The sequence below is a fragment of the Grammomys surdaster genome, unplaced genomic scaffold (assembly GCF_004785775.1).
Source record: "Grammomys surdaster isolate TR1022 unplaced genomic scaffold, NIH_TR_1.0 126278, whole genome shotgun sequence".
Lineage (NCBI taxonomy): Eukaryota > Metazoa > Chordata > Mammalia > Rodentia > Muridae > Grammomys > Grammomys surdaster.
Window position 1 is genome coordinate 229,970 of NW_021621078.1, and position 24,260 is coordinate 254,229.

At 41.5% G+C, this 24,260-nt stretch overlaps 1 protein-coding gene across 2 annotated transcripts in view; it reads left to right on the forward strand.

Moving 5' to 3' along the window:
- The window catches only part of Cct6b (chaperonin containing TCP1 subunit 6B), a 44,131-nt gene extending 21,335 nt beyond the window's left edge, over window positions 1–22,796 (forward strand). For both annotated transcript variants that reach the window (XM_028759222.1, XM_028759223.1), the window contains exons 6-14: window positions 1,840–1,950; window positions 2,557–2,716; window positions 4,112–4,194; window positions 5,049–5,145; window positions 5,607–5,754; window positions 18,631–18,764; window positions 20,078–20,180; window positions 22,043–22,115; window positions 22,611–22,796. In XM_028759222.1, coding sequence (XP_028615055.1) covers window positions 1,840–1,950; window positions 2,557–2,716; window positions 4,112–4,194; window positions 5,049–5,145; window positions 5,607–5,754; window positions 18,631–18,764; window positions 20,078–20,180; window positions 22,043–22,115; window positions 22,611–22,683 — 982 coding nt within the window. In that variant the 3' untranslated portion in view covers window positions 22,684–22,796. The remainder of the gene's footprint in view (window positions 1–1,839; window positions 1,951–2,556; window positions 2,717–4,111; window positions 4,195–5,048; window positions 5,146–5,606; window positions 5,755–18,630; window positions 18,765–20,077; window positions 20,181–22,042; window positions 22,116–22,610) is intronic.
- Window positions 22,797–24,260: the final 1,464 nt, after the last annotated feature.

Consider the following 24,260-nt stretch of genomic DNA (forward strand, 5'->3'; position numbering starts at 1 on the left):
TTTTTCGAGACAGGGTTTCTCTGTGTAAACTTGGCTGTCCTGGAACTCACTCTGTAGACCAGGCTGGCCTCGAACTCAGAAATCCACCTGCCTCTGCCTCCCAAGTGCTGGGATTAAAGGCGTGCGCCACCACCGCCCGGCTGGGCATAGACAATTCTTAAGGGTCAATGGTAGAGGACTGACCTAAACTATACAGGCCTTGGTTCAGTCCCTAGCACCATACATACTCATAGAAGATCCTTCCAGGGCAAGGAGAGGGCTTAGCAGGTAAACGTGTTAGCTGTATACAAGCCTGGTGACCTGTGTTTGATCCCTTGAACTCATGTAAAAGGCTGTATGCATGGGCTAGCCTGGAGTATGCTGCTCAGTGGAAGAAGCAACAGGAGAGACCATGTACCATCAAGGTGGAAGGAGAGAACTGACTCCCCAAAGCTGTCCTCTGACCTCCACTTGTATATTGTGACGCCTACATGCCCACACTTACACATACAACAAATACGTCTTTAAAAAAACTTTCCAAGAGAGTATTAAGTAATGCTACCACTTAAATGTATATAAGTGACTTTTATAAAGTTATGAAAACATTTGTTCTAGAAAAAATATATTTGGAAAACAGAAAAAAGCCCCATGGTCTGTATTCCTACCATGCAAATCTAATCATACTCTCAGAGTCCTTTATCTACCTACCTACCTACCCACCCATTTATCTACCGACCCATTTATCTACCCACCCATTTATCTACCCACCCATTTATCTACCCACCCATTTATCTACCCACCCATTTATCTACCTACCTATCTACCAACTTATTTAGTCAGCTTTTAAATTTTTTTTTTATGTATTTGGGTGTTTTGCCTGCATGTACGTATGTGTATCACATACATGCCTAGTGTCCTCAGAGGCCAGATGAGGGCATCAGACCCCGTGGTTGTAAGTTACTATTTGTTTCTAGGAATCAAACTCAGGTCCTCTTCAGGAGTGGCAAGTGTTCACCAGCCCTTATGTATTTATTTTTATGGTTCTGGGAATCAAAGAATGCAGAATCTCAATCATGCTACACATGTACTGTATCAACCAAGCTATATTCCGAGTATGGGGTTTCCCTTTAATTGCCAACATTAAAAAAAAAAAAAAAAAGGGCTGGAGGTGGTGGTGCACGCCTGTAATCCCAGCACTTGGGAGGCAGAGGCAGGCAGATTTCTGAGTTCGAGGCCAGCCTGGTCTACAAAGTGAGTTCCAGGACAGCCAGGGCTACACAGAGAAACCCTGTCTTGAAAAAGCAAAAAAAAAAAAAAAAAAAAAAAAAAAAAAAAAAAAAAAAAAAAAAAATAAAAAAAAAAAAAAAAAAAAAAAAAAAAAAAAAAAAAAAAAAAAAAAAGGAATAGTTGCAGTCATGTTTTACATACAGTACACAATGGGTTATTCTGTACTTATTGGCTATCCCTGTAAATATTTTCCATGTTACTACATAGTTTTTATAACCATTGAATAGCTGGGCTGTTATTTGCTGAACAATAAACTACTGTGCTGGACATTTAGGTTAACAATTATTAGTTATTCTATATAATTATTTTGAAAAACTCATTGTGTGCCTACCTTTTGTTATTTGATCAGCTACTCCTATTTTTGAGCCGTGTAACTTAGAGAATAATTCTGGATTGGCTTTTCATCTTCACTCACGGTCATACTGTTAAAGCAGATTCTTTCCCTAATTTTGCTAATTATATGTTAGGTTTGAAATTATACAAGGAAACAATGTGTAGCCTGACTGACTCCAGCTTTGAATGGCATTCTTATTTGAGAATCTGTATTCCATGAAACATTCTGTGTTTTAACAGGCTGGTCCGAGGATTGGTCCTGGACCATGGTGCCCGCCATCCAAGGATGAGGAAGCAGGTGCAAGATGCGTACATCCTCATCTGCAACGTGTCGCTAGAGTACGAAAAAACGTGCGTGTCAATTTGTCTTCATACTATTTGAAATTCTTATAATGTCTCTTTTTTTTGTAAATTTATTTTTACTTTTAATTATGTGTATGTATCTGTGTGGGGGTATGTGCATGAGTGAAGGTGCCCAAGGAGGCCCAGAAGAGGGCACTGTTCCCCTGAAGGTGACGTTGGGAGCCATTTTACATGGGTGCTGGGAACTGAACTCAGGTCCCCTTAGCCTGAGCCATCTCTCTCTTTAACCCTAATTTTTTAAAATTATTTTTTCCATTCCCCCTCCCCCACTCCCACCCCCGCTTCCTTCTTTCACCCACATCTCTCATGTCCAGGATGGTCTCAAACATGCAGCAATCCTCCTGCCTCAGTCTCCTGACTATTGGGATTACAAATATGAGCCATCATACCCAGCTTCCTTTTCTCTGAGTGTGTTTAATAATCTTTTTATCTTCTACTCCCACCTTTACTAACTTTTCCTGTTTGTTTGTTTGTTTGTTTGTGGTTATTTTCTTGAGAAAGGGACTTGTATTGCCCTGGGTGGCTTCAAACTTATGAACCTCTTGCTTTAGCCTCCATACCTGGTTTACTAACTTGTTCTTATTAATCCTTTAGAGAAGTGAGCTCTGGTTTCTTTTATAAGACTGTAGAAGAGAAAGAGAAATTGGTAAAAGCTGAAAGAAAATTTATTGAAGATAGAGTGCAGAAAATAATAGACCTAAAGCAGAAAGTCTGTGCTGAGTCCAGTAAAGGATTTGTTGTCATTAATCAAAAGGTGAGAGAGAAGCGGGCAGCTCAAGTGCTTGTCACTGTTCCTCAGCATTTCCCAGTGTGACCTGTTGACCCTCAATGACCCTACAAGATTTTCAGGGAGTTTGGGGAGGAAACTCTCTTCATTACCATAATGCCTTTTGCACTGTGTGGACATTTGGAAGGGAAGGCAAAGCTGCTTCACTCTTCCCAGCAGATCAGGAGAGCAGCACTGCACTGTGCTCACCACTCTGTTCTTTATTAGCACACCACTGAGGGAAAAGGCATTTAAGAATAATGTCTCGATGATGGGTCTGGAGAGGTGGCTCAGCAGTAAAGTGCATGTCATGCTTGTGCGGATCTGAGTCCAGGTCTCAGCACTCACATGGTTGTGCAGCTCACAGCTACCTGGGACTGCAGCTCTAGGGGATCTCATGCCTTCAGGCCTCCACATACCTGCACTCAGGTGCACATACCCATTTACAGATGTACTATACACATAATTTTTAAAGAATGTTTTGAAATGTTAACTGTAATGATTTTTGTTAAACATTAATACATAAGTATTCTTTTATAATTTAGTGTGATTAAAATGTGAAATATACATGAATCACTTCTGTGTAGCAAAACATGATAGTTGTCTTGAAGAAAGCCTTTATGTAACTGGATTCTGAGCTAAACTAGCTGCTTTTTCATGGAAACCCATTATTAGTTAAAAGAAGGACCAACAGATAAACTATAGTTATTTTGAGTGGGATGTTCATTGGATTTCTTTTCCTGAAAATCAAATTTAGCTATTTTACCATTCCAAGGAAGACACTTCACAGAGTGTGCTGCCAACAGTAACACTTGAGCCCAGCTCAATAAACTGGAACTTTTCTAAATGACAGAAAACCATACAGTTACAAAGTCATACATGAATAAATAGTCCACTTAAAATATAAGAACCCCTCACAATATTTTCCTTTTTTATTTATATTTAGGAGTGTGTGTCTGAAACTAGAGCTGCAGGCATACTGAGCCACCTCATATGAGTGCTGGGAACTGAACCTGAGTCCTCTGGACAGATCAGCAAGGGCTCTTAACCACTGATCTGTTTCTCTAACCTGTCTTTATGATTTGATACAGATACAACTCGTTATTTAGCTTAGGCTGGCTTGGAACACACTTTGTAGTCTGTATTGGCCTGGAACTTTAGACCTCCCTTGCTTCAGCCTCCTGAGTGCTGGGATTACAGGCGTGTGCCACCACACCCAGCGTGAATTCTTCTTGACTTTTAATAATGTAAAGTGGTGTTGAGACAGAAATGCTTGAGGAATACTGGCTTACATTTTTAGAGGTTAGGAGTAGAGCTCAGTGGTAGCTCACTTGCCTGGTGTGAAACAAAATCCACATAACTTTTGTGTTAACTTGACTGCAGGGCATCGATCCAGTTTCCTTAGAAATGCTTGCAAAACATAACATCGTAGCTCTTCGCAGGGCAAAAAGAAGAAATCTGGAAAGGTGAGTAAGGTTGTGCATCTGAAGTGCTTTCTGCTGCTCTTCTTGTTGCTGTCCTTTTTGTTTGTAATTCCAAGAATTGAACCCAAAGCTTTCTAAGTTTTGTTTTTATTTTGCTTTAAAAAAAAAACAAAAAACAATTGCTGGACATGGAGGTCCATGTATTTAATCCCAGCACTGAGGATGCAGAGGCAGGAGAATCTCTGAGTTTTGAGAGTTCCAGGTCAGCGTGGTCTACATCCTGAGTTCCAGGACAGCCAGGGCTATGCAGAGAAATATTGTCTTGAAAAAAAATCAAAACTAAAATAAACCAAAACAAAAACCATCTCCCCCAAGCAACGTATTTATTTTCCTGTGTATTTGTGTGTTTGTTGATGTGTGTCTGCCTGCTATCTGTACGTGTGTGCTCCCAGAGGCCAGAAAAGCGTGCTGCAAGCTCTGGGAGTTGTGAGTCACCTGACTGGGGGCTAGGACTTCATATCCTCTGGGAGAGCAATGAGTGTTCTTAATTGCTGAGCCTTCTCTTCGATTCCCCTCCTATGAGTTTTAACAGAATAAATTTAAGTCATCTCATGCATATTCCTTGTAGCTCATAAGTAAACATTTCTGAGCAAGATATTAGTGAATTAGTTCTAAATTTTGTTATTAATGTTAATAAACAATTGTGATATTAAAAAACAAGACTGGGCCATCCTTAAGAAGTTAGCTTTACTGGGCATGGTGGCTCATACTTAGTCCCTATACTTAAGAGGCTGAAGTAGGAGGATCACCATGTGTTTGAGGCTAAATCATATCAAAAAAATATTAGCCTTTGTGTTTTCCATAAGCAAAGTGAGAGTGGTGTACTGTGATTCCAGGCTCACCCTTGCTTGTGGAGGACTGGCTGTAAACTCCTTCGAAGACCTGAGTGAAGACTGCTTGGGGCATGCTGGCCTTGTTTTTGAGTACGCATTGGTGAGTCATTTACATAAAGAGCAGTTATAACTTGCTTCCTAAATGCTTTTTGGCATTTTATACCTTTTAATTCATATTTTGGATTTTGTGGTGTGACAGGACAGAGTTTACAATTTATTTACCTAAATGTTAAAAGTTTTGCTTTGTGACCCAGGCTGGTGTTGAATTGTCTTTGTAACCCAACCTCCCCAAATGATGGGATAACTTAACTACTTAAAAATAAAAAAATTTCACATGAAGATTGGATTCACTTGAAAATAGATTTGAATTTCATGATGACATGGTTATTTTATATGAGTGTAATAATATAATGTGTCAAATGTTACTCTGTGTGTGTGTGTATGTGTGTGTGTTACTGGGGATCTAAGTCAGGAACTCATGCATGCTAGGCAAAGTGTTCATCACCGTAGCCCTAAGCTATTCCAGACCTTAAAGTTACATCTTTTCTTGTCATCGGTTAGGGTGAAGAAAAGTTCACTTTTATTGAGGACTGTGTAAACCCTCTCTCTGTCACCTTGCTGGTCAAAGGACCAAACAAGCATACTCTCATCCAGATTAAGGATGCCTTAAGAGATGGACTTCGTGCTGTCAAAAATGCTATTGAAGATGGTAAGCAAGCGCTTTCTATGGTGGGTATGGACCCCGTGCTTCTTAAGTAGTAATAAGGCTGTCATAGTATGTTTAGTATTTTAAGGTCCAAATGATTATTCTTTCATTCCACTTTAGATTGATTTTCCTTTGAATCTGTTAAGAATAAAGATAAGGTAGGCTGCCCCACTAATTAGCCCCTCTCTTAAGAGATGACAACCGCCGGGCGGTGGTGGCGCATGCCTTTAATCCCAGCACCTGGGAGGTAGAGGCAGGCGGATTTCTGAGTTCGAGGCTAGCCTGGTCTACAGAGTGAGTTCCAGGACAGCCAGGGCTACACAGAGAAACCCTGTCCCCCCCCCCCAAAAAAACCCAAAAAAACCAAAAAACAACAAAAAAAATAAATTTAGGAATTTATTTTTCAAACCAGGGGAGCTCTTATAGCTTGGAACTTGCTCCTTTGCCTCAGGTGTAGTGTAATTGTAAGAAAGGTTAGGAAGGAATGCTAGTATTTTAAATTTATTGTTAATGTGTAACCTGTTTGTATCTAAATGGAGTTAAGGGAGGTAATTCCATAGAAGCATCCCTTTGATAGAGAGTAAAAGGCACGTGAAAGGATGTTCAACGTCAGCATTAAGAAAATGGAAATGAAAAGCACAAGGAGATGCTGTCTTATATAATACAGAAGTTCAGCGTAAGTGTCCTTTTTTTTTTTGGCAGACATAAAGAAACTGGAACCACTGTGGCAATAGCTGCTGGGGGACAGGTGGTTGCTGGCTGGACCATACAGCGGTTCCGTCTTTTAGTTTTGACGAGCCTCCACACGCTGATTCCTGTGGTGGCTGTACCAGCTCATATCACTGCCAGAGTTTAAGGGTTCGTTGCCCCGAATCCTCAGCCGTGTTGGTTATCATCTGATGAGGCCGTCTGACTGGGGTGGGGTTGGGGTGCTGCTGTAGTTTGAATTTGCATTGCAGTGTGGCTAAGGACTCGGACATTCTCATGTGTTTATTGGCCATTTGTATTTGTTTGAAGACGGTCTGTTCATCTCTTTAGTGATGGAGTTGTCTGTTGGTTTGGAGCCCTGTATATATTAATTCCCAGCAGAAGAATAACTAGGAAAGTCTTTCTCCCATTCTTAGCCTTCTCTACTGTTTTCTCTGCTTACAGAAGCTTTTTAATGTCATACAGTGACATCAGGCTTTGCTATTTGATCGGTGTTTAGAAATCATATTTAGAAAGATTTCTTTGTGCCTATTTTTTTTATTTCTTTCTATTTTTATTTATTTTTATTTTTTTCTTTTTGAATTACTTTCTGGACTCACAGAGATCCACTTGCTTCTGCCTCCCGAGTGCTGGGATCAAAGATGTGTACCAGCATGTTTGACATATGCCTGTATCTTGAACTTGAAGTGTTTTTTTTTTCCCTAGTAGCTTTGAAGTTTCAGGTCTTAATATTAATGTTAAAGTCTTCTGTCTGTTTTGAATTAATTTTTGCTACATGGTGAGAGGTAAGATCTGATTTTTTCCCTCTACACACGTATAGCTAGCTTTCCCAGCACTGTTTGTTGAACAGGCTGTCCTTTCTCCAACTATATAGCTTTTCAATATCTCTATTAAAAAGCCTGTGGCCACAGCAGTGTGGGTTTATTACAGGATCCTCTATTCCATTCCATTAGCCTGTGTGTCTGGTTTTTTGCTAATACAAAAAAAAAACCCCACCCCAAAACAACAGCAACAACAACAACAACAAAACAACAAAAAACCTCCTAAATTGGGAGCACCAAACTATTTCCCATGAGTGAAATATGACTTGCTGCACATGTTTAGTAAAGTAAAAATTAGATTTTATTGTAACTCAGTCACGCCCCCTTAGCATGCATTGACTGTAGATGTCTAGTGCAACTGCCTCACAGTGGGATGAGACTGTTGCAAAGGGAATGGTAGAACCCATAGAACCTAAACTGTCACCAGGCTGAAAGTGTTTTTTTTTTCAATACTAAGGATTGAATCAAGCAAGCTTTCTGCCCCTCGATAATTAAGAATTGTATTCGTGTGTGTGAGTGAGGATGTGCTCATGTCTTGGTGCGTGCATGGAGGTTAAAGGACAACTTCAGGAGGTGACTCTCTCCTTCCACTGTGTGTTCTAGGGATCCAATTCAGTCTTGTATGGTTGGTGCTTTTCCCTGCTGAGTCATCCTGCTGGCCCTTCCCTAGCCTTTTGAATAAAGTTTATCAACACTGATCTAAGTTGTTTAATACATTCCTTACTTTTTTCTTTCTCTATCTGTAAGAATGGGTTACCCCTCTCCCTCCTTTTTATTTTTTTTAGACAGGGCCTGGAACTCATTTGTGCTCCTCCAGGCTGGCCGTGAAGTCATAAGGATACCCCTATCTGAGCTTCCTTAGGAGGGATCACAGGTGTGGGCTCTATTTGTCATTTTTATTTCCGTGTTTCTCCTCTGATCTTTCTCATTTCGACTCCCTCACTTACAGTGGGTGTTGTTTACTCCCTTCTCTAGTTTCTTAAGAAGAAAGCTCAGGCCGCTGGCTTAAGGACTTTGTTCTTTTCTAATGTAGGTGGTTGTATCAGTTTCCCTTCCACAGCATTCTACAACTTCATGTTGTGCTCTTACAAGAAGTGAGTTCAAGGAGTTGCCAGAGGTCCATTAATGTCTGTCTTCAGATGGGTGGGGTGGGAGGTACATGGTCCATGTGACTATTTGCACATTTAGTCTTTATACCTCTCACATGCAAATATTACTTTGAGTGTATTGCTTCTTAGGAAGTAGCTTTTCAAAAATGTGATGAGATTCTCAGCTTCTAGATGACTAACTCCTTCAGGGTTTATGTCATGAAGTGTTTCAGAGAAAGGAGGTGGGAATAAAAAGTGCAGAGCTGAGAAGCAATTGATTTTATATCATTTTGCTATAATTATAAGTAATTCCAAAGCAAGTTTATTGATTTTCAACAAGTTCAAAGCACTATAACATTCTACAAGCAGGGCTGGGAATATATAGTTGAGTGGTAGAGTCTGTGTCTATCATGAACAAGGCCTTCGATTTAATATCCAGTACACAGCTACCCAGAACTATACAAGCAGAGGTAAAGCTCTTATCTAGCTGTGGAAATTGATGTCTGTTAACACGAAGCTCTTGGCTTAGACTAGAAAGACACCTGCCTTTTTTCTTGGGTAGCAGTTTAGATTCTGTTCCAATATAGAAAACAGATTCTTGACTGGGTCCTAAGAATTGCACACCAAAACCTCTGGCCACATTACTTGCCCTAATCCTTTCTCCATTTTAATAGATTTTCACTCAGCCAACCTTAGGAAAGGTCCTAAGAGTCACACTTTCAAATTGATTTAAAAAAAAACCCACATAATTTTGAATGGTTTTAATTCCTTTTTTTAAGAAACCATATAGAGTAGTTTCCAGATGTGCATAACAGTGTAATCAGTCTCCAAGGCATAATGAAAATATGATACAAAATCAACAGGCCATTGTCTCCACCAAAGACATCCACATGCTGAGATTAGACAGGACCAGGCACATTCAGAGTGGCACGGCTCTCTGCACTGCTTCAATTAAACGGAAGTGGGTGTCACTGTTGAACCGCTGTGGTGAAGCAGGAACAGTGGTCCAGAATCATTACCTCTTGCCTTGGCTCCAGCAAGCATCGAAGAGTTCTTTTTTAATCAAAGAATTAATTATGTATATTCACTGTACATGGTACTATGTTACATAAGTGTGTTTCATGCCACTGTGTAATGTATATTGGACATGCCTCCCTCCATACACCCCTTCCTGCATCCCCCTTCCTATAAATCCTCTCTGTTCCCCCCCAGCCAGTGTTACTTAGACTTTTATGTCATATGTGAGGCTGGATGAGAGTAAGGGAAAATTATGGGGATCTGGGAAGGAAAGGGAGCCCCCATCCCTGGGGTGTGCTTAAAGCAGTTCCAGCACAGCTAACAACATTCACGGTGAAGGTTACCTACATAGAGACAGTTTTTCTTTTATTTAGTGGAGATTCAAATAAGAAAGTTTAAATAGCAGTGAACCATGCCTAAAACCTAAGTATAGGTGACCTTTTTCCATTCTATTTGTAAACCTGAAATTTTCTAGGACTCTCCTAAGAATCTTCACAAGAAAAAACATGCCTTAACCTCTTTGTGCAACCCTTGTGGCTCATGATTTTATCTTTATTAGATTATAATCCTATCCAAAAGGCACCTCTGGAGCTACCCTATAATCTCACTTATCATAGAGAGCGTGATGGGGCTGGCAAGATTACTCTTAGTCGATGAGTTCAGTCTCAGGATCCTCATGTGGATGTAGAGGTCCGACTCCCTAACACTGTCTTCTGAGCTGCAGCCAACGCTGCGGCATGCATGCACCACATATGCACACACAAATAAATGTAATAAAGAAAAGAAGAAAAGGTTTTGAAAGCAACCATTAAAAGCTATAATTTTAGAGCCACCAAAACAGTTTCTAAGTACCACTGAGACATGTAAGCAGGGCTCTCTTCTGAGAAGCCAATGTCTAGTTTTCCTTAGCACCTCTCCTTCTGTTGCCCCCTTGCTTAACACATGTTAAACTTGCCCCATTAACCGTTCACACGCATTTATTCATTATGTGAGTGTTATATGCGTGGGCATATGTGTGCCATGACGTGTGCATGGTGATCAGAGGGCGACTTCAGGACTTGCTGTCTCCTCCCACCATGGGGACTCTGAGAACTTATCTCAGGTTATTAGGCATGGCAGCAAGCATACTATTCTAGTATGCTTCTTTGTTTCTGTGATAAACACCATGACCAAAAAGCAACTCGAGGAGGAAAGGATTTATTTCGTCTTACAGGTTACCATCCATTGAGGAAGGTAGGTACAGGAACTCAAGGCGAGGACTTGATGGAGAAACCACGTAGGAGCCACGCTGCTTACCGACCTGCTCCCAGGCTCGTGTCCAAACAAAACAACAAAAACAACAACAATACAACACAACCCACCAAAACACAGTAGACTCCATCTCAGGCCAGGACAAATGGTAATCATTAAGAAAACAAATATCAAATGTTAATGAGGCTATAAATGTGTTTGCTCGCATGGTAGATCTACTTTTAGATTTTTGAGGATCTCTAATACCAGTTTATAACAGTGTATACAATTTCCTTTTGCCCATATCCTCACTAGCATTTGATATTTGTTTTCTTAATGATTGCCAGTCTTCCCTGGCATGAGATGGAATCTAATGTGGTTTGGTGGGGATTTTTGTGGGGTTTTGATTGTTTGTTTCAGGTTTGTTTTGTTTTGTTTGTTTGGTTGGCTTTTTGAGACAGGGTTTCTGTCTGTTGTGGAACTCACTCTGTAGACCAGGCTGGCCTTGAACTCAGAGATCCACCTGCCTCTGCTTCCTGAGTGCTGGGATCCCCCAGCTTGCCTATACGTTTATCTTAAAGTGTTTTCCCTTAAATATTTTCAGAGTTCCAGGTCCACACTAAGGTATCTTATCCATTTGGAATTGATTTTTGTACAGACAAGAGAAGGAGATCTACCTTTATTTTTCTACATGTCAATATTCAGTTTTCCCTGCACCATTGCTGAAGAGGCCATCTTTTCCCTCAAAGCATATTTTTTGGCTCTTTTGCCAAAAACCCAGTGGCTGTAGCTATTTGAGTTAATATCTTGGCCTTCTCTCTCACTGATGTATGTGCCTGTTTTGTGCCAGCACTATGCTGGCTTTGTTACTATGGCTCTTTAATATAACCCTAAGTCAGATATGTTGATACCTACAGCATTATTCTTTTTGCTCAGGATTGCTTCAGCTAGCTTTGTGCTTCCATAAGAATTTTAAGATTTTTTTTTTTTCTGGAGGAGGGAATGGTAAGTTCTGGAAATGTTCATGTGAAACCATGACTACTTCCATAGACATCATGGAGTAAAGCAGATTCTCGTATACAGACATTCCTAGTTGACCTGAACTTGTCATATTTCTTTGGCATTTGAAAAATAAAAGCTGCCAGGTGGTAGCGGTATATGCCTTTCATCCCAGCATTTGGGAGGCAGAGGTAGGCAAGATCTATGAGTTTGAAGCCAACCTGGTCTACAGAGTGTGTTCTAGGATATCCAGGGCTACAAAGAAAAGCCCCTGTGTTGAAAAAAAAAAAAGAGAAAGAGGAGGGAGGAAGGAGAAGAGAAGGAGAATGAGTAAGGAGGAGAGGAAGAGGAGAAGGAGGAAGAGGAAGAAGAGGAAGAGGAGGAGGAAGAAGAGAAGGGGAGGAGAATAAGAAGAAAGCCATTAGGCTGGGCTGAGATTTAGCTCAGCAGTAGAGTGCTTGGGATTGGGCAGGGGCACAGCTCAGTGATTGTATCTACCTAGCATGCAACCATGATTACAAACATATTTTTTTCATATATTTCACTAAAAAAAAAAAAAGACCCACATCCCTCCATTCATATCCCCAGGGTGTCCAAAAAGTCCCCAGTCCCTGGCAAGTCTCCACAGGATCCTCAGGATCTTTGTAGGAGGGGCTTGGTTTTGCCATTTAGGATCAAGTTTTTCTATGTGAAGATATCACGGGCCCTGAGTTGTGCTCAGATACCCCGAGGGTTCTGAGTGATGTTGAGGATCTTCTCAGTGTCTCCACTACCAGTGAGGTGGCTCAGATGCCTGTGTCACTCATGCTCTCCAACCACTCCTGCCAAGTCTATGGCCAACCTGGTCAATAGCATCCAGGCAGTGCTGGAAGTGATGCTGATACTTTGCCCGGGTCAGGAGTACCTGGTGCACCTGTGAATTGGTGCCCACCCATTGCAGACAGCTCCTTCTTTAGGGCCTTCAAAAGGCTGTCCATCTCTTCCAGGTCAGGGATGACAGTGGCAGTTGAGGGGGTGGGGCACAGAGCAGGATTAAGGGCTGTAGGTTGGATTTGTAAAGTGTCTGCAAGAGATGCCAACTGCAGTCATCTGAACTACTGGCTTCTAGGGAAACTCCCAAAGTATCTAGGGAGTTCAAGCTGGAAGGAGGCATCTAACATTAACAGAATGGTGTCAGCCTGCTCCAACCTGTTGTGGACAGGCACAATGTGCACTCTCCTGCTCTTGCAACCCTTACCTTCCCTCAACCTGCCTACACTCCTCAGCAATGCTGGGGACTGTGGCTAGATCCATAGGAGTCTTCAGAATATCACAGGTGATGGTCCTCCCTGGCTCTTAGGACACAATGGATACAGGCTTTGAACTGAGAAGATTCACTGGGTTGTTCTTGTGTGCATTCAATGTTGTTCACTGATTACAACATGGACTCCTGAACAGAGCTTCTGCCCACCTGGCATTTGCACCAGGCACCACCCTCAGAGCCCCCACTTGACCATCTGCCTGCTCCAGGACATCTTCCAAGCCTTCACCCTTCCCAAAGTTGGTATAGGCCTCTGTGTGAGGCAGAGTCTTGAGTTGAGGATCTTGGCTCACCCACTGTACAGTTGGTTTTGCTTTTCATCTAGCTGTCTTGGGGCCTGCTGCCTCTGAGTGCCTGGATTGCCCTATGGATCAGATTTGATAGCCTCTACCTTGGCCAGGTTGAGCTTCCTGTGGATAAATGCCCCTCTGGTGAACTCTCAGGCCTCAGCAGGTTGTGCTGCTGCTGAGTTGCCCAGAGTCTGCAGGGCATCCCTCACCACAGTCCAGACCTCTGTGTGCACAGAAATCCTTTTATTCCTCACCCATGAAACGGGGCGGTGGGTGCACGGGAGGTCTCACACGACAAAGAGATGAGTCATGTGGTCAAGTACAGCACAGCAGACTTCTGTGAGGCCAACATACTACCAGAGTCCACAGCCCCTGCTACATGGATTTACAACTTGTAGCCTTAAGATTTTTTTCTTTCTGTGTATAATGGTACTAGAATTTTGATGAATGCATTGAATGTGTAGACTGCTTTTGGTATGGTAACAGTTGTCACATTATTTCCTTCAGTCCATGAGCATAAGTAGTCTTTGCATCTAGTGTCATCTTTGGTTTCCTGAGTGATGAAAGTTTCCATCACAGAGCCCTTTCAGCTCTTTGATCAGGTTTATTTCGAGGTACTTTATTTTTTGAGCCAATTGCGGATGGGATCATTTCCTAATTTCCTTCTCGGCATGTTTGTGATTGGGGAAAGGAAGGTGCTGATGATTTTTGTCTGTTCATTCTGTGTCCTGGCTCTTTGCTGATGTGTTTACCTGTTTACAAAAGGGTTCTCTGGGGGAGTCTGTAGGGCCTCACATAGAATCATCGGTAAATAAGGACACTTTGACTTCTTCCTTATTAAGATCCCCTTCGTTTTCTTTTCTTATTTTACTGCTCTAGCTAAGAGTAAAAGTGGAGAATATGCCCTGATTCTAATGGAGATGCCTTGAGTTTCCCGAATTTAATATAATGTTGGTTAAAGGTTTGCTATATAGCCTCTATTATGTTATGCTGGGATATGTTCTTTTTATGTCTAGTTTCTTCAGTGATTCTATCATGAAAGGGATATTGGATTTTATCAAAAGCCTTTTCTGCATCTACTGAATTTATCATGTGATTTCTGTGATACCCTTACTATTATTCTTATTGCAAAGGATTGCTTTGGCTGTCTGGAGTCTTTTAAAAAGTATTTTATATGTATGAGTGTTTTTTTGCCTGTATGTCTGTCTATGCATCACATGTGTGCAGTGCCTGCGGAGGCCAGAAGAGGGCACCAGATACCTTGGGACTGGAGTTACAAACGGCTATGGCCTGCTTTATGGGTGCTGGGGTTCAAAACCAGGTCTCCTAGAAGATCAGCAGGGCTCTTAACTCCTGAACTATCTCTCCAGTGCCTGTCTGGGGTACTTTATGTTTTCACATGACTTTTAAGATTTTGCTTTTATTTCTATGAAGAATGGTGCTGGGATTTTGATGAGAATTGCACTGAATCTGTAGATTACTTTTTTGTAGGACAGCCATTTTTACCTATTAATTCTTTCAGTCCATAAGCTTGGGAAGTTTTTCTATCTTCTGGTGTTCTCAGTAGTGTTTTGGTTTTTTTTTTTTTTTGGCTTTTTCGAGACAGGGTTTCTCTGTGTAGCCCTGGCTGTCCTGGAACTCACTCTGTAGACCAGGCTCTGGCCTTGAACTCAGAAATCCACCTGTCTCTGCCTCTCAAGTGCTGGGATTAAAGGTGTATGCCACCACTGCCAAGTTGGAAGGTGTTTTATTTTGTAAAACTAACTTGAATGACACTATTTCTTTGGTTTTCAGTGTGTTTTCCATCAGTGTATAGACAGAGTACTTGATAGTTTGTATCATTTCATCTTGCTGAAGGTGTTTATCAGATGTAAGAATTTTATGGTGTATAGTATTGTGTCACCTCCAAATAAGGATATTTTGGACTATCTTTTGTGTTTGTTTGATTGTTTGTTTTTTTGAGACAGAGTTTCTTTGTGTAGCCCTGGATGTCCTGGAGCTCACTATCCTAGACCAGGATGGCTTCAAACTCACAGAGATCTGCCTGCTTCTGCCTCCTGAGTGCTGGGATTAAAGGTAGGTACCACCACCCCTCCCTTGCAAATGTGGCTACTTTGACTTTTTTTTTCTATTTGTATCCCTTTTATTTCCTTTTCTTGTCTTATTACAGGGTCCAGCTAAACCTTCAAGCTCTGTGTCTCATTCCTGATCTTAGTGGAAATGTTCTGAGTCTTCCTCTATTTTGCCTGATGTTGGCTGTAGGTTTTTGTGTATGGCCTTTATTGTGCTGACATATGCTCCTTCTAGTCCTTGTCTCTTCAGTGTTTTGTCAGATTTTGAAATCTGTCAGATTCAGTGTTTGAAAAGATATCCTTTTCTGCATCTATTGAAATGATAGTGTGCTTTCTGGTCTTATCTATTTACATGGTATATTATATTAATTGTTTTACATATATTAAACCATCCCTGCATCTCTGGAATGAAGAAACTTGATAATGAAGGATGTTCTTCGTTATGTATTCAATTCAGTTTGCAAGTGTTTTATTGCAAGTTTTTACTTCTATGTTTATGAGATAGACTGGCCTATAATTTTCCTCTGTGTGTATCTGGTTTTGGTACTGGCCTCACGATGCTGTGAATCTAGGAGCATTCCCCCATTTTCCTTTGTATGAAATAGTCTGGGATGGAAGGAGGGATTGCTGCTAGTTCTTTTTTTTTTTTTTTTATGAAGGCCACTGACTTTTTAAAGATTTATTTATTTCATTTATATGAGTACACTATTGCTGTCTTCAGACACACCAGAAGAGGGCATCAGATCCCATTACAGGTAGTTGTAAGCTGCCATGTGGTTCCTGGGAGTTGAACTCAGGACCTCTAGAAGAGCAGTCAGTGCTCTTAACCATTGAGCCATCTCCCCAGCCTGCCACTGACTTTATTAATTTAAAAGTCTTTATAAGGACAGTGCCTGATTTTGCCAGGAAAAAAAAAAAAAGGAGCCAAAGGGCATCGAACAGATGGTGAAGGGAGGGAAAAAGGGCCAGGAATCCATTCAGGAAGGCTGGTAACTGTTGCCATGGACCTGCAGGGGCAGGTGGCAGGGGAAGGCATGCAAGGGCAAGGATTCCAGAAAGGTTGAAATGCTGAGGGGAAGACCCTGGAGCACAAAGGAGGTGAGTGTGACAGGAGCAATCTTTTCCTTCCTGGAAGTCAGGGAGAAGCCCTGCCCTGCTGCAGACTCTGGAAGCTATGCTGTGGCTGGGGGGCTGAGAGGTCCCCAGAGAACATTATAAGGTGGCCCCACACCTTTCTTGAAGGCACCCAAAACAGTCCCCAGACTGCTTGGCATTGACACTGCATGTATCTTTCAGACATTCTCGGAAGAGGTCTTCATCTTTGTTTAGCAGAAGTGGCCAAGGACCACATAAGCCTTGTTAAAGCTCCTTTCTCCAGCTTCTTGCCCAGGGTATCACCAATCTTGGCCAGGCTCCCTCTTCCCCCACTACCCCCTTCCCCACTCCCTCACCCCTTTCACACCCCCCCCACTCCCTGCCCCCATGGGCTGTGCCGTGGAGTCTCTGTGCTTTTCAGATGATGTCATCTTGGTTAGGCCTAACCTGCAGCTCCAGCTCTGGTAACGGCTCCTTACACAGCCTGGGCTTTTTTTGACTGGGTGTTTGTTTTGTTTCTATGTCAGTTTCATTTCTTGTTATAGTTCTATTCAAATTGCTTATCTCAGTTTATTTTGGTAGATCACATATTCCTAGAAAGTCATCCATTTTTCTTAGGTGTTCCAACTTAGTGGAATATACTTTTTCAAGATTTGTCCTTAGGACTTCCTGAATTCTATTGGCGCTTATTGTAATCTCCCCCCCCCTTTAAATTGGTGCTGTTTTCATTATATCTCATAGTTTTGGTATGCTATGTCTTCATTTTCGTTTAACTCTAAAATTTATTTCTTTTCTGATTTCATCAGTAACCCAGTTGTTCAATCTCCATGAAGTAGTTTTTTGTTTGTTTGTTTGTTTTACTGTTGGTTTTTTGGCTTTGTTTCATTGTGGTCAGATAGAATACAAGAAGTTGTTTGAGGTTTCCTGTATTTGTTGAGGCTTGCTTCTTGTCTTATACTATGATCTACTTTAGGGAAAGGTCTATGGGCTACTGAGAAGAACATGTATTCTGCAGTATTTGTGTGGAATGTTCTGTAGATGTCTGCAGGGCTCATTTGATCTAAGATATTGAATTCAGTTGTTTCTCTGTTCATGTTTCTTTGGGATGACCTATCTATTGAAGAGACTGGGGTACTGCCACCACGCAGTATCCTTGTATTGGATTTATCTGTGTCTTGACCTCTGACAGAGTTGCATGCACTCCAGTGTACGTATGTTCACAACAGTAGTATTGTCTTATTAGAGTGTTCATTTAGACAGTATGAAGCAATGTTTCTTATTTCTTTTGGCTAATTTTGGTTTGGAGTTTATTTTGTCAACTACAAGAATTCTGTTTTAAATCTAGTCTTTTAGTCTGTCTTCTATGTGGGGAATTGAGACCATTGATGTTGGGAGTTATTGAAGGGTGTGCCCTGGTTCCTGTCATAGTGTGGGTTTTATGGTGTTTGATGAGTCCTATCTCTCATTTGTGTGGCTTCTGTTCTAGCAACACTTACTCTTTCCTGTAGTCCCACAGTCTATCTTTCTTTTCAACCCATAAGATTCCTTTGAGTATCTTTGGTAGAGATAGCTTAGTGACCATGATTTCCTGGTTGACTCATGGAAAGTTTTGCCCTTCAATTATGAGAGATAGTTTTACAGACATAGTAGCCTGGATTAGCAGTTATTATCTTTCAAAGGTTGAAATTCTAAGGCCCTTTAATTTTGTTTTTGGTTTTTGTTTGTTTGTTTTAGGTCAGACCTTGTATCTAGCTACTTGCAACTATAAATTACAAATAACATTTCAATGTAGTCATATAACTATAAGATCCAAGCAAAAGAAATGTCTATCTAAAAAAGATTTGTTTTTATTTGTATGTCTGTGTGCCTGTGTGAGTGTATGAGCATCATGTTAATGCAGGTGCCTGCATGGGACAGAGGGCGTCAGATCCCCTGGACTGAGTTACAGGGTGTTGCGAGCTGCCTGGTGTGGGTGCTGGGAACCATCTCTATGACCCCAGAAATCCTACTTATGTTTTCCAAAGGGTAAACAATGAAACAAAATGTTTGTGGCCAGTATGTGTACCGTGCTTATTTAATTTCAGAACGCTTTATAGGGAAACCTAGTAATTGCTGAGTTGTAGAATTTATTTGATTTCGAAATATGTTCAGAACATTTCAGAAGTGGTCAAAGTAATCAAGCATGCTTGCCCTTGTAGCCAGTTGCCTTTCTTGCTCCTTTTCCTTGTTTGACATCTTTTTGTTATTTGCCTTTGGTAGGCTGTGTGGTTCCAGGGGCTGGGGCAGTGGAAGTCGCAATAGCAGAAGCTCTTGTTAACTACAAACACCGTGTGCAGGGAAGAGCTCGCCTCGGAATCCAAGCCTTTGCTGATGCCTTACTCATCATCCCGAAGGTACAACTGTCTCCTGGCCAGATAACAACTGCATGCACCTAAAGATCCTTGATTACAAATTGCCCAACAGCTCACAGAGTTAGAAGTGTGCTCATTTGCATTTCCTGCTGTGCATAAATATTTTACCAACCCAGCAGAGACACTGTGGGGACTGAAGCTTACGAGACTTTCGAGAGAGCTCCAGGAAATAGTCAAGTTTTCCCTGTGTCTCAAAGCTCCTTTGGAAAGTTCAATACTAACCAATTCTAATGAGCAGTTTGGAACTCAAGTTTTGTTTGAATTTTTTATTTTAAGCAGAGATCCTTGTTTTGTTGGTGGCATCCAAGATGCTATTACTTTAGTTGTAGGAAATGAAGGACTTGAAGATGTTTAGTGTCCCCAAACACTACTGGCTGGAACTTGTTGTAATTGAAGGAGCGAAGTAGGGAAAGGACAGGGCTGCCCTTCCTTTCTTTTGCCTCTGTTAGTCATCAGCCATGTAGATATATAGAAAGATGTTTCATGTATGCCATCACCAGGAATTCAACCATTATTAACATTGTTAGCTAGCAAAGACTTCAATAATTTATACCACGATTATTCATAATTTGTGGGTTGCTTGTGAATCAGGTGTCTATTTTTTCTTCCCTCCAAGCAGCAAAGTCATTAGGTACTGTGTTGTTGACGGGAATTGGTGGTGGCACCGGGATACAGTGACCCTTTTCTTTATCAGCTGTTAGTTTAGAAATTAGTCTAGTGTGGATTGCAGGCATTTCCATCCGAATTGCTACAGGTCATGGCTGTCCTCCTGGAGCTGGGGGACACACAGTGCTGTGGATGCCCTGGTCTTTTTTAGCAAGTGCTGGGAAGAACAGGAAGGCATGTGACTCAAGAGGCCAGAGGAAATAGAATAGACTTACATCTTTTATAAGGAAAGAAGTAAGATGGCTGTAATGGCACGTGCCTGTAACACCAGCACTGGGGAGTGGAAGCTGGGGGGTCAGGAGCTCAAGGCAGATTTTGCTACAAAAGGGAAGAAGGGGTTCAAGGCCTACCTAGGCTATATGAGACCTTGCCTAAAAAATATCTAGGGGTGGGAAAAGTCTGGTGTCCTTAGAACTTGGTGTGGTGGTCACAAGGAGAAACTATTCAAGAATAAAATGTGTTATGTAGACAAAGCAATAATTTGATTTAGGTTGGGAATGCAATTCTTCTAAAGGAGATGGCCATTGTATTGTGTTTGTGTTTAACAAGACTGAAGAATAGTGCCCTTTTTCTGTACTTGATTTTCAAATCCATATATGAAGGTATTCTACACATTATTTTTTATAAAGGTTCTTGCTCAGAATTCTGGTTACGACCTGCAGGAAACACTGATAAAAATTCAGACTAAACATGCCGAATCAAAAGAACTTGTGGGCATAGACCTGAATACAGGTAAGAAATTGGAAAAAAAAAAAGCTATTTACTCAAAAGGTTATTCCTCAAGGGCCCAAATCTTAGAGGGAGGTGGGTTGGAACATTTTATTACATCAGTCTTGAGTGCATCCAGCTTACTCCAAAAAATATTTAATGTGCATAGGGCATAGGTGTTTTGCCTACACGTATGTCTGTGAATAATGTGCATGCAGTGCCTGTAGAGGTCAGAGGAGAGCATCAGATCCCCTGGGACTGGGCCTGAACCCAGGTCCTCTGCAGCAGTAACAAGTAACTGTTGTCTCACCAGCCCTGAAACAAAAGAAAATTTTAATGTGGGTCCTGGGGACCAAACTCAGACTCAGACTTTGTGTTTGTACAACAGTCAGTGACTGAACTGTCTATATCTCTAGTCCTCCCACCCCCACCAATGTTTAAAAAGATGGACTTATTGAGTGCTAATTATTTGGATTCACACTGGGCAAAATAGACTAAAATTGTGACCTTCTTGCTTATAGTGAAAACAGGCAGTAAACAATAATCTTAACAAATAAATTATTTAGCATCTGTAAGGATGATCATGAATGCTAAGTAGGGAAGGGAGAAAATGAAAACATCTGTACAGTACAAACTAGAATGACGTCTACTGAAGAGCTGATGGAACTGAGGGGTTAGCCATGAGGGGACAGCAGGAAGTAGTCTGCTGGGAGAAGGAACAGCCAGTGGAGAAGGAAGGAGGTGACAGAGGTGATACGTCAGATTACACAGTGGCATGTGGGCTGGTCTGAGGACTTCAGCTTTGTGTGTGTGTGTGTGTGTGTTTTAATCCTTGTAATAAAATAAGGAGCAATTTTGCAACATAGTCCATGTTTAAAAGGATGGCTGTGGCTACTCTCCGCTCTGTAGAGAGCAATTAACTGAACAACTAGCAGGTTAGAATTGCACTGGCTGTTGGAGAAGACTAGATCAAGCTGGCTATGGGTTGAGGGACTGTCCAGTTTTAGCAAAGTCAGGTTTGAAGTACTTATGGCCTTTTTGGGGAAAGTGGTTTGATATCTTGAGCTCAAGAAACAGATATGTGTTGTTGGTAAGAGAGTAATCAGGGTGTAAATAGTTTAAACCTGGAAAACTGGGTGAGACCACATGGGATAATTTGTGCTTGATAGTGTTATGTGAAACTGACACAGGGTAAAAGTTTTCTGAAAGGAAGAATCTCAATTGAGAAAATGCCTCCATAAGAGCAGGCTGTAGGCAAGCCTGTAGGACATTTTCTTAATTAGTAATCAATAAGGGAGGGCTCCGCCGATTGTGGGTGGTGACATCCCTGGGCTGGTTGATCTGGGTGTTATAAGAAAGTAAGCCGAGCAAGCCATGAGGAGCAAGCCAGTAAGTTAGCACTCCATCATGGCCTCTGCATCAGCTCCTGTCTCCAGGTTCCTGGCCTGTTTGAGTTTCTGTTTTGATATTTTTGGATGATGAACAATGTGGAAGTGTAAGCCGAACGAACCCTTTCTTTCCCATGTCGCTTTGGTCATGGTGTTTCATCACAGTAGTAGTGACCTGACTAAGACATGTACAGGGAGAGAATAGAAGAGCCTTGGAGTGTATGGGTGCTTCAGCAGTAAGCTCACTTAGGAGAAAGGGAGCCAAGAGTGAAGAAGAAAGGGGAACATGGTGCCCAAAAGGAATCCACCGGAGGCTGTGCTGAGCTGTTGGATGCTGGCAGATGAGGCTGGCAGTCGTCCACAGGGCTGAGCACAGAGGTCAGTGGTGACTTTGACAAAAGAAGTTCTGTAAGAGATTAATATTTTTAGAATTCACCAGTCAACACTGGCAGGGTGTGTCAAGATTGCTCAAGTAAGTAGCTTGTCTTTACTTTGCAGGGGAGCCGATGGTAGCAGCAGAAGCAGGAATTTGGGATAATTACTGTGTGAAAAAACATCTTCTTCACTCCTGGTAAATTGGCAATGAAGAGGAAGACCTTTAGGGATGTAATTGATAACTTTGAATAGTTCCTGTTATTCTTGTTTGGAAAACATTGTGAAAAGTATGACACTGTGGTCCCCAGCTACTGAGATTAGCTGCTGTCCTCTTACAGTCCCCTTCACATAGTGTTTGCAGCAGGGAAAGGCACAAGTAAAGCTAACCTTACCCTCACTGTTTGGGTTGGAAAGGGAAGCAGCGAATAACAGCAGCCTCTGTGTAGCAGGGAGCAGCAGCGACCTGCGAAAATTGGTACAGATTTGCTGGGTACGAATTAGACTTCTGCCGAGTCAGCAAAGCAGTCGCCATTACAGTGTGAGGAGGGTGCTTCTTCGTAATGTCTCTGTTTCATGAGTTCTCACTCCAACATGCCTGAAGGGGAAGTGCCCCCACCACATGCTGAAGGTTGCTGGGGAGACACGGGCATGTTGTGGGAGGCTGGGCTCACTCTGGTCCTTTCATCCGCAGCACTGTGATTGCCACCAACATCCTCCTGGTTGATGAAATTATGCGAGCTGGGATGTCTTCTCTCAGAGATTGATTGAATTCAAAATCAATTCATCTGGAAGACAAGATTTCATGCGTGTCATATCCAGCAGCGTCACATGGCCTTAACTGTTAGAAAATAAAGGTAGTGCATATCTTTTGGTCTCACCTGTTTGAAAAACACTTAATCAAAGCATAAAGAACACACAGATTTCCGCAGTAAAGAAATAGCAATGGTAATATTTTCTGAGTCTTAACTCCCCACCCTGTAATATATGCTGTTTCAGTTTTCATAAAGAAAAATGTGTCGTGATGCCTATACCTTCTGGGCACAGGCTTGAGAGTATCCCAGTCAATTCCAGCTTTTCAGAGATCATAAATGTAGTAAGACAAATGTTCTCTTTCCTTTCAAGAGTCCCTCAGCAACTTCCTGCTGCCGCTTCCTTCCACATGTGGCCTCACTTGCAATATAGGTTTGGGTTGTTCTCATGCACAGTCCCTGGCCCAACCTACTTACTATATAGTTTATTATAGTTTGCTTAGCCTTTAAAAATGTGGGCAGGCTTAAAAAAAAAAAGAAAAAAAAATTGAAAAGGGCTGGAGAGATGGCTCAGTGGTTAAGAGCACTGACTGCTCTTCCAGAGGTCCTGAGTTCAAATCCCAGCAACCACATGGTGGCTCACAACCATCTGTAATGAGATTTGATGCCCTCTTCTGGTGTGTCTGAAGACAGCTACAGTGTACTCATAAATAAAATAAATAAATCTTAAAAAAAAAAAAAGAAAAAAAATGTGGGCAGGGTTTGCCTATGTGGCTAGGGCTGGAATTTAGAATCCTTCTGTCTCAGCTTCTGAGTGCTGGTGTTATAACCCTGCCCCTTTCAGTGACCTGTGCTCTGCCCTGGCTCTGATAGGCCTGACTAGACGGCAAGGCAGCCCCCCTGGAAAGGCAGGCCTCATTGGTATTGGCTCTTTGAGACCATTTCTTTTGGTTCAAATGTAGCTGTTTTATAGAGATATAGTCCTGATATGCATTTGTCCAAAGCTGTCTTAGTTTATCAATCATAGTTACCAAGGGTAGGCTCTTTGTTCATGTTCTTTGCATGGATCCAAGTTGAGAAGATTTAAGATATCTCAGGTGCATTCTTGGAATTTATTTATAGCTTTAGGAGAAGGTTCCTTTGACCATTTCATGCCTTGATTGAAAAATCTACAATTTTATAGCCTGTTTATTTCTAACTTAGTATATTTGTTGACATCTTTTAAAGTAAGTAACCAATGTTTCTAAACATTGTTTCATGACAGTTCATTGCAACACACACTTCTATTTAGTTTATTTACATTTTTAAGTTTCTCTTATCAACAGTCATCTTGTTCTGCTTCATCCCACAATATAAGCATTTCATATGAAATAGCACATCCATCAAGACTTTTGTTGTTGTTGTTGAAGATTTCAGAAAAGAGTCTCACACTATAGTCCAGGTTGGACCTGAATTCTCGGTAGTCCTCCTGTTCATCCTCCCAAGTGTTGGAATTACAGGCATGAGCCACCATACTTGTCTATACAAGACTTTTTCTATGTAAAATGTTGTAATCATAGGAAAAGTATTTGAGGCCTAGACTAATTATGTAA